Genomic DNA, 13,927 nt, shown 5'->3' on the forward strand with positions numbered 1-13,927 from the left:
AAGTTAGTCAACTTAGTGCATGTAAACTTCTGACCCACTGGACTTGTGATACAGTGAAATAATCTGTCTAAACAATTGTTGGAAAAATTGTGTCATGCACAAAGTAGATGTCCTAACCGACTTGCCAAACTAGTTTGTTAACAAGACATTTGAGGGAGGAGTGGTTGAGAAACACATTTGAATGACTTTAACCTAAGTGTATGTAACCTTCCGACTTCAACTGTATGTGAGATTGCTGTTCATTGACTACAGCTCAGTGTTCACCACTGTAGTGCCCACAAAGCTCATCACTAAACTAAGGACTCTGGGACTAAACACCTCCCGCTGCAACTCTGGGACTTCCTGACGGGCTGCCCCCAGGTAGTAAGGGTAGGTAACAACACATCCACCATGCTGACCCTCAACACAGGGGCCCCTAAGGGGTGCATGCTTAGTCCCCCTCTGTACTCCCTGTTCACCCACGGGCTGCACTGCCACGCACGACTCCCAACATCATTAAGTTGGCTGATGACAATGGTGGTAGGCCTGATCAACAACAACGATGAGACAGACTGTAGGGAGGAGGTTCGAGACCTGGTGGTGTGGGTACAAGGGCAACAACCTCTCCTTGACGTGAGCAAGACAAAGGAGCTGATCGTGGCCTACAGGAAAAGATGGGCCGAACACGCCCCCATTCACATCAACGGGGCTGTAGTGGAGTGTGTCGAGAGCTTGGCGTCTACATCACCAACAAACTAACAGACTATCATGGTCCAAATTAGAGGTCGACTGAGTTTTTTTTTTTTTTCAACGCTGATACCTATTATTGGATGACCAAAAAAGCTGATTTAATTATTTTTTTTATATCATGTATTTGTAGTTATGACAATTACAACAATACTGAATGAACACTTATTTTAACTTAATATAATAAATAAATAAAAATATATTTAGTCTCAAATAAATAAGCATGTTCAATTTGGTTTAAATAATGCAAAAACGGTGTTGGAGAAAGTAAAAGTGCATTATGTACCATCTAAAAAAGCTAACGTGTAAGTTCCTTGCTCAGAACATGAGAACATATGAAAGCTGGTGGTTCCTTTTAACATGAGTCTTCAATATTCCCAGTTAAGAATATTTAGGTTGTAGTTATTATAGGAATTATAGGACTATTTCTTTCTAAACTATTTGTATTTCATATATTTGACTATTGGATGTCACACCTGGCACAAATGATTCTTGTTCATATAGGCACTAGAGTATTTCCAGCCTTTTTTTTCTTCACGAATGCGCTTGTTAAATCATCACCCGTTTGGCAAAGTAGGCTGTAATTCGATGATAAATGAACAGGCACCGCAATGATTATTTGCAATGCAGGACAAGATAGTTAAACTAGTAATATCATCAACCGTGTGCAGTTAACTAGTGATTATGTTAAGATTGTTTTTTATAAGAGAAGTTTAATGCTAGCTAGCAACTTACCGTAGCTCCTTGCAGCCACCAGGTCCTTTTGATGCTGTACTCGCATAACAGGTGGTCAGCCTGCCACGCAGTCTCCTTGTGGAGTGCAAAATAATTAGCGTCCAAAAATGCCAATAACCGATTGTTATAAACTTGAAATCGGCCCTAATTAATCGGCCATGACGATTTAAATCGGTCGACCTCTAGTCCAAACACAGCAAGACAGTTGTGAAGAGGGCACAACCCAACACCTATTCCCCCCCAGACTCAAGATTTGTCATTGGTCCCCAGATCCTCAAAAGGTTCTACAGCTGCACTATCGAGAGCATCCTGACTGGTTGCATCACCACCTGGTATGGCAACTGCTCAGCATCCAACCATAAGGCTCTATAGAGGGGAGTGTGTACGGCCCAGTACATCACTGGGGGCAAGCTTCCTGCCACCCTCCTTTGTTTTTACTGCTCTTACTTGCTGTTTATCTAGGCATAGGCAATTTTACCCCTACCTACAGTACCAGTCAAAAGTTTGGACACAACTACTCATTCAAGGGTTTTCCTTTTATTTATTTACTATTTTCTACATTATAGAATAATAGTGTAGACATTAAAAATATGAAATAACACACATGGAATCATGTAGTAACCAAAAAAGTGTTAAACAAATCAAAGTATATTTGAGATTCTTCAAAGTAGCCACCCTTTACCTTGACAGTTTTGCACACTCTTAACCAGCTTCATGAGGTAGTCACCTGGAATGCATTTCAATTAACAGATGTGCCTTGTTAAAAGTGAATTTGTGGAATTTCTTTCCTTCTTAATGCGTTTGAGCCAAACAGTTGTGTTGTGACAAGACATGGGTGGTATTCAGAAGATGGCGCTATTTACTTACTTACTGACAATTTTGTTGCAGTGTCATGTACACATTTAAAATGGTGTTTAAATACAAAACAAGATTGACAATACAACTTTCATAAGTTACGCAACAATAATAATGGTAAGAAATAATTTTTTTAAAGAAGAAAAGACTAGCCTGCTGGCCTTACGGGGGTCAATGGGAACATTAGCCCCAGCTATTTAGGAGGGATATCACACCTGGCACAATTTATTGTCTCGTTCTGTTTTTCCTGCTGAGGGGTGCCCTATACCTGCGCCCAGAGGGGAGTAATTCAAAGTCCAGGTACAGGGGGTAGCTTGGGTCTAAAATGATTTTGTGAGCCTTACTTATTTTGGTAAAATACTATATTATGGCTCAAATAAGAATTGAAATGACAGTCCACCATTACTTTCAGACATTAAGCTCAGTCAATCTGGAACATTTCAAGAACTTTGAACAGTTATTCAAGTGCAGTCTCAAAAACCATCAAGTGCTATGATGAATCTGGCTCTCATGAGGACGGCCACAGGAAAGGAAGACCCAGAGTTACCTCTGCTGCACCAGAAAAGTTAATTAGTTACCAGCCTCAGAAATTGCAGCCCAAAGGCTTCAGAGTTCAAATAACCGACACATCTTAACATCAACTGTTCAGAGGAGACTGAATCATGGTGAAATTGCTGCAAAGAAACCACTACTAAAGTACACCAATAAGAAGAGACTTGCTTGGGCCAAGAAACACGAGCAATGGACATTAGACCAGTGGAAATTTGTCCTTTTTGGTCTGAGTCCAAATTTGAGATTTTTGGTTCCAACCGTCATGTCTTTGTGAGATGCAGAGTAGGTGAACGGATGATCTCTGCATGTGTGGTTCCCACTCTGAAGCATGGATGAGGTGGTGTGGGGGTGCTTTGCTGGTGACACTCAGTGATTTATTTAGAATTTCAAGGTACACTTAACCAGCATGGCTACCACAGCATTCTGCGGCAATACGCCATCCAGCTGGTTTGTGCTTAGTGGGACTATCATTTATTTTTCAACAGGACAATGACCCAAAACCCACCTCCTGGCTGTGTAAGGGCTATTTGTTCAAGAAAGTGATGGAGTGCTGCATCAGATGACTTGGCCTCCACAATCACCTGACCTCAACCCAATTGAGATGGTTTGGGATGAGTTGGACCGCAGAGTGAAGGAAAAGCAGCAAACAAGTGCTCAGCATATGTGGGAACTCCTTTAAGACTGTTGGAAAAGCATTCCAGGTGAAGCTGGTTGAGAGAATGCCAAGAGTGTGCAAAGCCGTCAAGGCAAAGAGTGGCCGCTTTGAAGAATCTCATATATTTTGATTTGTTTTAACTTTTTTTTGTGGTTACTACGTGATTCCATATGTGTTATTTCATAGTTTGTCTTAACTATTATTCTACAATGTATGAAATAGTGAAATTAAAGAAAAACCCTAGAATAAGTAGGTGTGTCCAAATGTTTTAACTGGTGCTGTACATGTACAAAAGACCTCGACTAACCTGTATCCCCGTACATTGACTTGGTACCGATACCAAGCCTTGTTGTTTTAATTTTTGAACTAGGCTAGTCAGTTGAGAACAAATTCATATTTACAATGACGGCATACCCAAGCCAAACCCGGATGCCCCCGGGCCAATTGTGCACTGCCCTATGAGACTCCCAATGATGGCCAGATGTCATACAGGCTGGATTTGAACCAGGGACTGTAGTTTTGTCTCTTGCACTAAGATGCAGTGCCTTAGAATGCTGCACCACTCGAGAGCTTTTATTGTTACTTTAAAAAAAAACTTCAGTCTATTTAGTAAATATTTTCTTAAATGCCCTTAAAACAGTTCGGTAAGCATGTCACGGTAAGGTCTGCACTTGTTGTATTCGGCGCATGTGACAAATAATTTATGTAGACTTTAATGAACAGTAATGTGTGTAAATGCTCTTTGCATGTTAACATAAACAATTTTATAAAAAGTAAAATTTTAAAGTTAAAGTAATGTTTTTGCTTATTCATGAACGTTATTGTATATGTTACTCACTGATCTGTTGGTTAATATCCACTCCCTGCTCAATGCTTCTCCCAGGTGGTCATGGCCCTTCTGAAATACTGGCCCAAGACTCACTCCCCCAAAGAGGTGATGTTCCTTAACGAGCTGGAGGAGATTCTAGACGTCATCGAGCCATCCGAGTTCGTCAAGGTCATGGAGCCACTGTTCAGGCAGCTGGCCAAGTGTGTGTCCAGCCCACACTTCCAGGTGACTGCCCCCATGCCATGGGAACCTTGTTATTGGTGTCCTTTTTAAGTCATTACGGTTATGTGGGAAAGTGAATTTGAGTAGTGAAATGTTTCTAGTTGGTTCTAAGCAGTCCATTGAAACAGAACAAGATCCAGGATGTAATGACCGTACCGCCTGGTTCGACCTTGTAGTGGACACCAACATGAGGGGTTCTAGAGATATGTTGGAACAGTTATTTTTAGGCTTAATGGAAGGATGTTTCACCAATCAAGTGTGCTTCTCTATCTCTCAACAGTCTTGGCCAAAAGTTTTAAATGACAAATTTTAATTTTCACTGTCTGCTGCCTCAGTTTGTATGATGGCAATTTGCATATAGTCCAGAATGTTATGAAGATTGATCAGATGAATAACAATTCATTGCAAAGTCCCTCTTTGCCACGCAAATGAACTGAATCCCCCCAAAAAACTTTTCCACTGCATTTCAGAACTGCCACAAAAGGACCAACTTACATCATGTCAGTGAGTCTCTCGTTAACACAGGTGTGAGTGTTGATGAGGACAAGGCTGGAGATCACTCTGTCATGCTGATTTGAGTTCGAATAACAGACTTGAAGCTTCAAAAGGAGGGTGGTGCTTAGAATCATTGTTCTTCCTCAGTCAAACATGGTTACCATGGTTACCTGCAAGGAAACACTTGCCGTCATCATTGCTTTGCACAAAAAGGGCTTCACAGGCAAGGATATTGCTGCCAGTAAGATTGGACCTAAATCAACCATTTATCGGATCATCAAGAACTTCAAGGAGAGTGGTTCAATTGTCGTGGAGGCTTCAGGGTGCTCAAGAAAGTCCAGCAAGAGCCAGAACCGTCTCCTAAAGTTGATTCAGCTGAGGGATCGGGGCACTACCAGTACAGAGCTTGCTCAGGAATGGCAGCAGGCAGGTGTTGAGTGCATCTGCACACACAGTGAGGCGAAGACTTTTGGTGGGTGGCCTGGTGTCAAGAAGGGCAGCAAAGAAGCTACTTCTTCCCAGGAAAAACATCAGGGACTGACTGATATTCTGAAAAAGGTACAGGGATTGGATTGCTGAGGACTGGGACAAAGTAATTTTCGATTGTTTGGGGCATCTGGAAAAAAGCTTGTCCGGAGAAGACAAGGTGAGCGCTACCATCAGTCCTGTGTCATGCCAACAGTAAAGCATCCTGAGACCATTCATGTGTAGGCTTCTCAGCCAAGGAAGTGGGCTCACTCACAATTTTGCCTAAGATCACAGTCATGAATAAAGAATGGTACCAACACATCCTCCGAGAGCAACATCTCCCAACCATCCAGGAACAGTTTGATGACGAACAATGCCTTTTCCAGCATGATGGAGCACCTTGTCATAAGGCAAAAGTGATAACTAAGTGGCTCGGGGAACCAAACATCGATATTTTGGGTCCATGGCCAGGAAACCCCCCAGACCTTAATCCCATTGAGAACTTGTGGTCAATCCTCAAGAGGCTGGTGGACAAACAAAAACCCACACATTCTGACAAACTCCAAGCATTGATTATGCAAGAATGGGCTGCCATCAGTCAGGATGTGGCCCAGAAGTTAATTGACAGCATGCCAGGGCAGATTGCAGAGGTCTTGAAAAAGAAGTGTTGACACTGTAAATATTTACTCTTTGCATCAACTTCATGTATTTGTCAATAAAAGCCTTTGACACTTATGAATTGCTTGTAATTATACTTCAGTATTTGATTAGTAGCATCTGACAAATATCTAAAGACACTGGAGCAGCAAACTTTGTTGAAATTAATATTTGTGTCATACTCAACTTTTGGCCACGACTGTATATACTGAGCCTCCTGCCATCACCATTATGAGTGAGCTGTCCTCATCGATGGTGCTTTGTGCTGTGGGTCATTGTGCAGGTAGCAGAGAGAGCTCTGTACTACTGGAACAACGAGTACATCATGAGTCTGATCAGTGACAACGCAGCCAAGATCCTGCCCATCATGTTCCCGGCGCTCTACCGCAACTCCAAGACCCACTGGAACAAGTAAGTAGCCCTTCCTCAAAAAGACCACCAAAAGGCACCAAAAGAAAGACCACAAACTAAGCTATGGAGGGATTACCTGGTCCAGGAAGACATTTATCATGTTCCGCTGTGACACCTAATAACAGTGACCTTGATCTGCCCTCATATGCCACTCACCCCAAGATCTCAGAACATATAGTGTGAGCAAGACCTGGTACTATAAACTTTTTAGCTGCTCTTGATTGAGCTTGCCTGGCTTTTTTTTGTGAGCTTGCCTGGCTTTTTATGTGAGCTTGCCTGGCTTTTTATGTGAGCTTGCCTGGCTTTTTTTGTGAGCTTGCCTGGCGCAAAATAACCAGTGGCAAAAGTGCACAGCCATCTGGCATTACAGGCAGGCTATATCAAACAGATGATCAATAAAACGCATTCTGTTCCTTGGAGGCATATTTAATAAACAAACAAACAAAATAAATATATGATTAGAAAGTTCAACACCGTACCAAACTGTTTCATGTGGAACGAGACTTTTAATATTAAGCTGCTCTGAAAGTGCAAGTGTTGACTGCAGGGGAGCTCAACAAGTGGTTCAGACTTACTTTAGTCATTCACTGGAATCTAATTTTTTGTTTGGGCTGGAGGACAGGGCTCCCCTTTATAGACACGACGGGCAGACTGACTCTCGCTGCTGTCTTTGCCCCGTGTGTCTGTCTCTCTGTGCAGGACCATCCATGGCCTCATCTACAACGCTCTCAAGCTCTTCATGGAGATGAACCAGAAGTTGTTTGATGACTGCACACAGCAGTTCAGAGCAGAGAAAAACAAGTATGTAATATATGCTAATCCGAAATGAGAATATTGTACATATCAAATCTTGACTACAGGTTGTAGTTAGTACATCATAGTCTAGTCTTAATGTGAATGATAATATTACATTTCAAATGTGGAACCTGTTCAGTAAATATTCTCATTCAGATTAGCATGTATCAAATCTTATATGACTATATATTGTAATGGTAAATAGATTATGATAATATATTTTCTTCCAGATTAGCATGTCTCAAAGTTTAGACAGTATTGTAATGATTATTACATATGCAAATCTGAATGATAATATATCATATATACATTGTAGTGACTGTAGAGGGGGGGGGGGGGTTATGATGGGCTGAGGTTAGATGTTTGTTTCCTCCTATAGAGAGAAGGCCAAGTCAAAAGACCGGGAAGAGGCTTGGATAAAGATTGAGAACCTTGCCAAATCCAACCCACAGGTGTGTGTGTGTGTGTGTGTGTGTGTGTGAGGGACACACAGCAGTGTGTACATGCGTGGCATCTAAAGAGCTGAAGTAGTGTCCTTTCCGTCTTCTCTCTGAGGACTGTTTGCTGTGCAGAGTATGCCCAGTCTTTTCTACCACATGCTCTGCATCACCCTTTCCTGGTTAAGATCAGAAGGTTGATCAGGAGATTGGTTGTTTGCTGAATGATATATTGGCATACGATCTCCGTAGCCAAACCTGTACTGTAAGTCAAGTGAAATGCCAGTTGACTGAACGGTCTTCCTAAACTGCATTCCTATTTTATATTGCTTCATTTCTGGTCTCAGTAAATACAAACTAAGGTGGAAGTACCTACTGTGAACTGCATTCCCAATGTCTTGTTTTATTATAGGTAGTCTTCTAGGGTGGATGTTGAACAGTCCTAGCATAAGGTAAAATCTACTCTTAATGACCGTACTAACGATCAGTTGAATTAGTCTGTCTGCACCACATCATTTTCTACTCTCACCAGATATCTAATAGAAGCCACGACTCCAGCATCCAATTTCAAAACTTTTCTGTTTATCTAAACTCTCTCTCTCAATCTTTTGTCTTTGCATGCGACTTAAGTCTCTTTCTCCCATTTTTTTCTTTTTGTGTGTTCGTTTCCTGTTAACATTAGTCTCTTATCCGTGTTGATTCCACTGGCCTCAACGGTCCAGTAGCAATGGCGTCTGATGGTCCATTAACCTATGAAGAAGTTCACAGGTTAAAAAAGACTGTAACGGAAGAAAGTCGCCCAGGTAACTGTCCGTCTTCGGTCTGTCAGTCAGTGCTGATCTTGGATCAGGTCCCCCCCTGCACCTGTAATCTTATTATGATCTACTCTGAGACATGTTATGACATTGGGCCCTGATCACTCTTTTCAAAATGGGTCCTGGACTGTTTCTCCTATAGAGGAGGGATGACTCGTCAACTGTTTCTCCTGTAGAGGAGGGATGACTCGTCGACCGTTTCTCCTGTAGAGGAGGGATGACTCGTCGACCGTTTCTCCTGTAGAGGAGGGATGACTCGTCGACCGTTTCTCCTGTAGAGGAGGGATGACTCGTCGACCGTTTCTCCTGTAGAGGAGGGATGACTCGTCGACCGTTTCTCCTGTAGAGGAGGGATGACTCGTCGACCGTTTCTCCTGTAGAGGAGGGATGACTCGTCGACCGTTTCTCCTGTAGAGGAGGGATGACTCGTCGAGAGGAGGGATGACCGTTTCTCCTGTAGAGGAGGGATGACTCGTTTCTCCTGTAGAGGAGGGATGACTCGTTTCTCCTGTAGAGGAGGGATGACTCGTCCTGTAGAGGAGGGATGACTCGTTTCTCCTGTAGAGGAGGGATGACTCGTCGACCGTTTCTCCTGTAGAGGAGGGATGACTCGTCGACCGTTTCTCCTGTAGAGGAGGGATGACTCGTCGACCGTTTCTCCTGTAGAGGAGGGATGACTCGTCAGACCGTTTCTCCTGTAGAGGAGGGATGACTCGTCAGACCGTTTCTCCTGTAGAGGAGGGATGACTCGTCAGACCGTTTCTCCTGTAGAGGAGGGATGACTCGTCAGACCGTTTCTCCTGTAGAGGAGGGATGACTCGTCGACCGTTTCTCCTGTAGAGGAGGGATGACTCGTCAGACCGTTTCTCCTGTAGAGGAGGGATGACTCGTCAGACCATGGACTGAACACTGGAATCAACTACTTTTGTTATTGTCTGTTCTCTCTTCGACTCACCTTTCCTTCCTTCCCTTCTTTCTTTCTTTCTTTCTTTCTTTCTTTCTGTTAAATGTCATGAGGGTAGTCCTGGTAACTACCATTTCACCAACTCTTTTCTCACCGTCCTGTTTGGTGCATGGGTGTCTTAGTTCATTAGCATGGCGCATGGTGAGCGGTTTTCTGTCAATTGGTGATTGTTTCTTAAACATGACTTTAATGTGAAAAAAGGAGTGGTACTTGTGGCAAAAACGTAGTTGACCATACCCAGGAGGATACTGTAGTTACAAGCAAAGCATTTTGATTCCATTGGGCCGAACTCTCTCTAACACTCTCCCCTTCCCCTGTTGCAGTTACGAACGAGAGACCAGAGGAAAGACCGGCCTATGAAGCGGCGTAAGTCTGATCTCCCTCAGGACATCTACACCGCAAAAGCCTTGGAGACCCGTCGCCGAGCCGACGTCATGATCACTACCCGCGATGGGCTCTAGGTCTGCCCCTCTCTCTCTCTAGTTTCCAGTCCCATCTTCTCTCTTTCCTCTAGTGTCCAGTCCCCTCTTCTCTCCACCCTCATCCACACAGCACATTCAGATTACTGGCCCAGTTTCCTCATCGTCGCCAGTACACAACCCCCTGGATTTCTGCTTTCTCAGGTGTTTCTTTTTGGGAGGGGTGGGGCCGCAACTTTCTTTTTTAGTCTTGCCGTCAATTTTTTATTTTTTTTTGCTTAATCGTGCATAACAGTATCGGCTCATCCCTCCAGGCTCTTACTGTACAAATGAAAATGGGGGAAGTTCCGTTCCACTAGCAACATGACAAGCTCCTATGTTCCCCCATTGAGCGCAGTTGGTAGAGAGCAGAAACAGAATGGGGGAGGCTCCTCTCGTTTCCTCTCATGTCAGTTTCTGTTAAGGGGAAACAAAACTAAGAACAGCCATTGTTGGATGGTGGGGGGTGATTGGATCGACTTTTCTGAAGTTTTGTTTCTTCTCTTTTTTTGTAATCCCAGGGACATTTGCCAGTGCCAAGACTGTTTGTTCTTTCTGTGTCTGTGTTTTTCTGTGTGAGAGAAACCAGGATGACTGACTATCTAGGTAGACAGCCTGTGTCGTTTGCCTTCGTTTTTTTTTTTGGAGCCTCAGATGATTCAAATGTTGTTTTTTTAATAAGCTGAAGAGCAACAGGACTTTCTGAAGTGACTGATCCATCTGTTCTGATGAAGTCACTTTATGACTAGGATGGGTGGCAGGACGGGAGGTTCTCTGTGGACACTGGACTCTTTACACCCTACACTTTGTGCCATGCACATTCTTTCGTTGGATTGATTTCCTTTCTGTTGAAGTCCATTGGCAATATGTGAGCCAGATCACAATGAAATATTGACAGTTCAAACAATGGTACTTATTTCATACGCAGAAACACATTGGGTGGTTGTTAGTCTGCACCCACTTTGTCATATTCAAAAGCCCTTCTTAGACATTTCAGTCTCCTTAATTCATACATAATGCATGTCCCCAGTTCTTACTGCTATTGGGAAGCTTCATTTAAATCTCAATGGCCAGCTAGGAAGTGTTTGGTTTGACACAGAGTCCATCAAGACACCTGTAGCCACACACACTGTAATGCTACGTTATGCAGAACATTCCACAAACGTTCCAACTGAAATTACATTATGACACTTTACCTGGGGGTGTCAGTTTGAGGAAGGCGAGGTGCAGAATTACTCATCTCGATCACATAATACGTTATGTGGGATGTAGGGTGATGTTGTAGAACTGTGATTCTGCACAGCCTGACTGTAATGAAGTCCTTCTCAAAAGCACACCTTGTCCTCAGATGCAGGCTTTTCAGAATCCCCGGCGCTGCTTGCTAGTCAAGCATGTTCCAGAAGTACACATGGTATCACATGCCCTGAAGCCCCCCCACACAGCGGTCTCACGTTTCCCCATGTTGGTTTTTACCAGTGCCCTCCTACCCAGAGGTGCTTTGCTGTGGAGCTGAAAGGACTGTTACGTGTCTTGTTGTGAAGTACTGAACAAATGGGGATCAGAGAGCCGTTTATGGAATGGCGGAATGCTACAGGATGAGAACATCAACACTGTTTGGATGACAACCGTTTCATGTGACAGTTGAATGAGCATTGGAAGAGGTGATTTCAAACCTGAATACCTCTTTGGATGATATCTGTAACCGTTGAGAATACGTCTATTGAAAAAGCACTTCCTGAAACTTGAAAGATGTGACATGTTTGTGTATCTTCATTGAAGCGCTCTTCAGTGTCCCGTTGAGTCTATATGTACAGTCTGCTCTGCTTTGTCAAGTTCAGGAAGCTGTCCATTTCCTGGACTGGACAAGGAAACGACCCATAAGTAAGCATTTCAGTGTTAGTCCACGCCTGTTGTTTACGAAGCATGTGACGAATACAATTTTATTTGATTGGGGCCCCATTGTAAATGTTAGTCTTTCTCTGGTACCATTGTTTGAACTTGCAAATCTAGTACGTGTATCCAATCTGTATTGTCTTTTCTGTTTCTAGTCTGGCAACTGGTAGCCTGGATGCTCATTTTAGCATTGTAGCTGCCAATGGAAAGGGCCAATGTTGAAAGACTGGCATCCAGGCTTGGCTTGGTAACTACATTATTAATACTTAAATGCAAAAAGGTGTTCATTTAACTACCATGTATCTTTTGTCCTGGACGAATGGCACTCGCCGAAACAATTTGACCCCCCCCAAAAAAAAAAAAAAAAATCTTCACTTTTATATAACAGTATCATTTGGAAAGATGTTTGATCAGTTTGCTTTTTATTTGTGTTCAAACTTTTTTTTTTTTTTAGACACATCAATTACTCGTATGACAAGTTAGACAACAAATGTTTTGGATTGTTTTCCAGAATTGTTTGCTTGGCCTCTGCAGGTTTTTAGTTAGAACATGTACTTTCCAGAATATAATAACTTGACAAGTGTCCTTTTGTCTGTGATCTGTACTATGTGGCTTCATTTAATATTGTACATATGATTTACTTTGTTTTATGTAGTGTTATATCTAGATTAATTTTGTATAAAATTGTCCTCTGTACAGAATAAAACATCAATAGCAATGACAAAGAAGTCAATGTGGCACATAACTTCTCTCTCCCCTGTAACTTTCTGCATTATTAGAAATAACACATCTAATATTTTCTTTAATTCCCAATTATCTGTGACCAGATTTCAGTCCGTAGCCTTTTGTGTGCTTTTATCACAATCTCAACTGGTGTTCATCTGTAATAGAATGAATAAAGAGAATATTTGAATTTTATATTTTCAACCATACATCAATTCTGGAGGCATTTTACTTCACGGAAGTCTCAAAACGCAGTCGGTTATTATACGTTTTGACAGTTAAGTGTATATGATTTGATCTGAGGGAAAATGGATACGGCTAAAAACGATTTCTTCCTCATCAGGGGGGGGCAGGGTAGCCTAGTGGTTAGAGCTTTGGACTAGTAACCGGAAGGTTGCGAGTTCAAACCCCCGAGCTGACAAGGTACAAATCTGTCGTTCTGCCCCTGAACAGGCAGTTAACCCACTGTTCCTAGGCCGTCATTGAAAATGAGAATGTGTTCTTAACTGACTTGCCTGGTTAAATAAAGGTAAAATTATTATTATTTTTTTTAAATCACTTACTGTATAGACAACCCTTTTGGGTGGTGGACCATTCTTAACACACACACAGCCAGCAGTGTTGCCGTTCTTGATACAAACCGATGCGCCTGGCACCTACTAGATACCCTGTTAAGACATTTAAATCTTGCCCATTCACCCTCTGAATGGCACACTTTTTAAAAATGTTTATTTTATTTCACCTTGTATTTAACCAGGTAAGCTAGTTGAGAACAAGTTCTCATTTACAACTGCGACCTGGCCAAGATAAAGCAAAGCAGTGCGACACAAACAACACAAAGTTACATGGAATAAACAAATGTACAGTCAATAACACAATAGAAAAAAAGTCTATATACAGTGTGTGCAAATGTCATAAGGGGGTATGGCAATAAATAGGCCACAGTAGTAAAGTAATTACAATTTAGCAGATTAACACTGGAGTGATAGATGAACAGGTGGTGTGTAAGTAGTGGTATTGGTGTGCAAAAGAGCAGCAAAGTTTACAAAAAAAATAAAAATAAAATGGGGATGAGGTAGGTGGATTAGATGGGCTCTGTACAGCTGCAGCGATCGGTTAGCTACTTGGATAGTTGATGTTTAAAGTTAGTGAGGGAAATGTAAGTCTTCAGCTTTATATTTTTTTAATACACTTATTTAGGCAATTCATTCCAGTCATTGGCAGCAGAGAACTGGAA

At 42.3% G+C, this 13,927-nt stretch overlaps 1 protein-coding gene across 3 annotated transcripts in view; it reads left to right on the forward strand.

Moving 5' to 3' along the window:
- Positions 1-12,899, forward strand: part of ppp2r5ca (protein phosphatase 2, regulatory subunit B', gamma a) — a 53,522-nt gene extending 40,623 nt beyond the window's left edge. For 2 of the 3 annotated variants that reach the window (XM_035742443.2, XM_035742444.2), the window contains 6 exons: positions 4,407-4,577; positions 6,478-6,605; positions 7,305-7,406; positions 7,780-7,852; positions 8,250-8,289; positions 9,940-12,899. In XM_035742443.2, the coding sequence (XP_035598336.1) occupies positions 4,407-4,577; positions 6,478-6,605; positions 7,305-7,406; positions 7,780-7,852; positions 8,250-8,261 (486 nt within the window). In that variant the 3' untranslated portion in view covers positions 8,262-8,289; positions 9,940-12,899. Of the gene's footprint in view, positions 1-4,406; positions 4,578-6,477; positions 6,606-7,304; positions 7,407-7,779; positions 7,865-8,249; positions 8,290-8,519; positions 8,651-9,939 lie in introns of all 3 variants that reach the window. The other variant, XM_052485833.1, reaches the window with a different exon arrangement.
- The last annotated feature ends 1,028 nt before the right edge of the window (positions 12,900-13,927 follow it).

Source organism: Oncorhynchus keta, chromosome 29, assembly GCF_023373465.1.
Source record: "Oncorhynchus keta strain PuntledgeMale-10-30-2019 chromosome 29, Oket_V2, whole genome shotgun sequence".
Taxonomy (NCBI): Eukaryota; Metazoa; Chordata; class Actinopteri; order Salmoniformes; family Salmonidae; genus Oncorhynchus; species Oncorhynchus keta.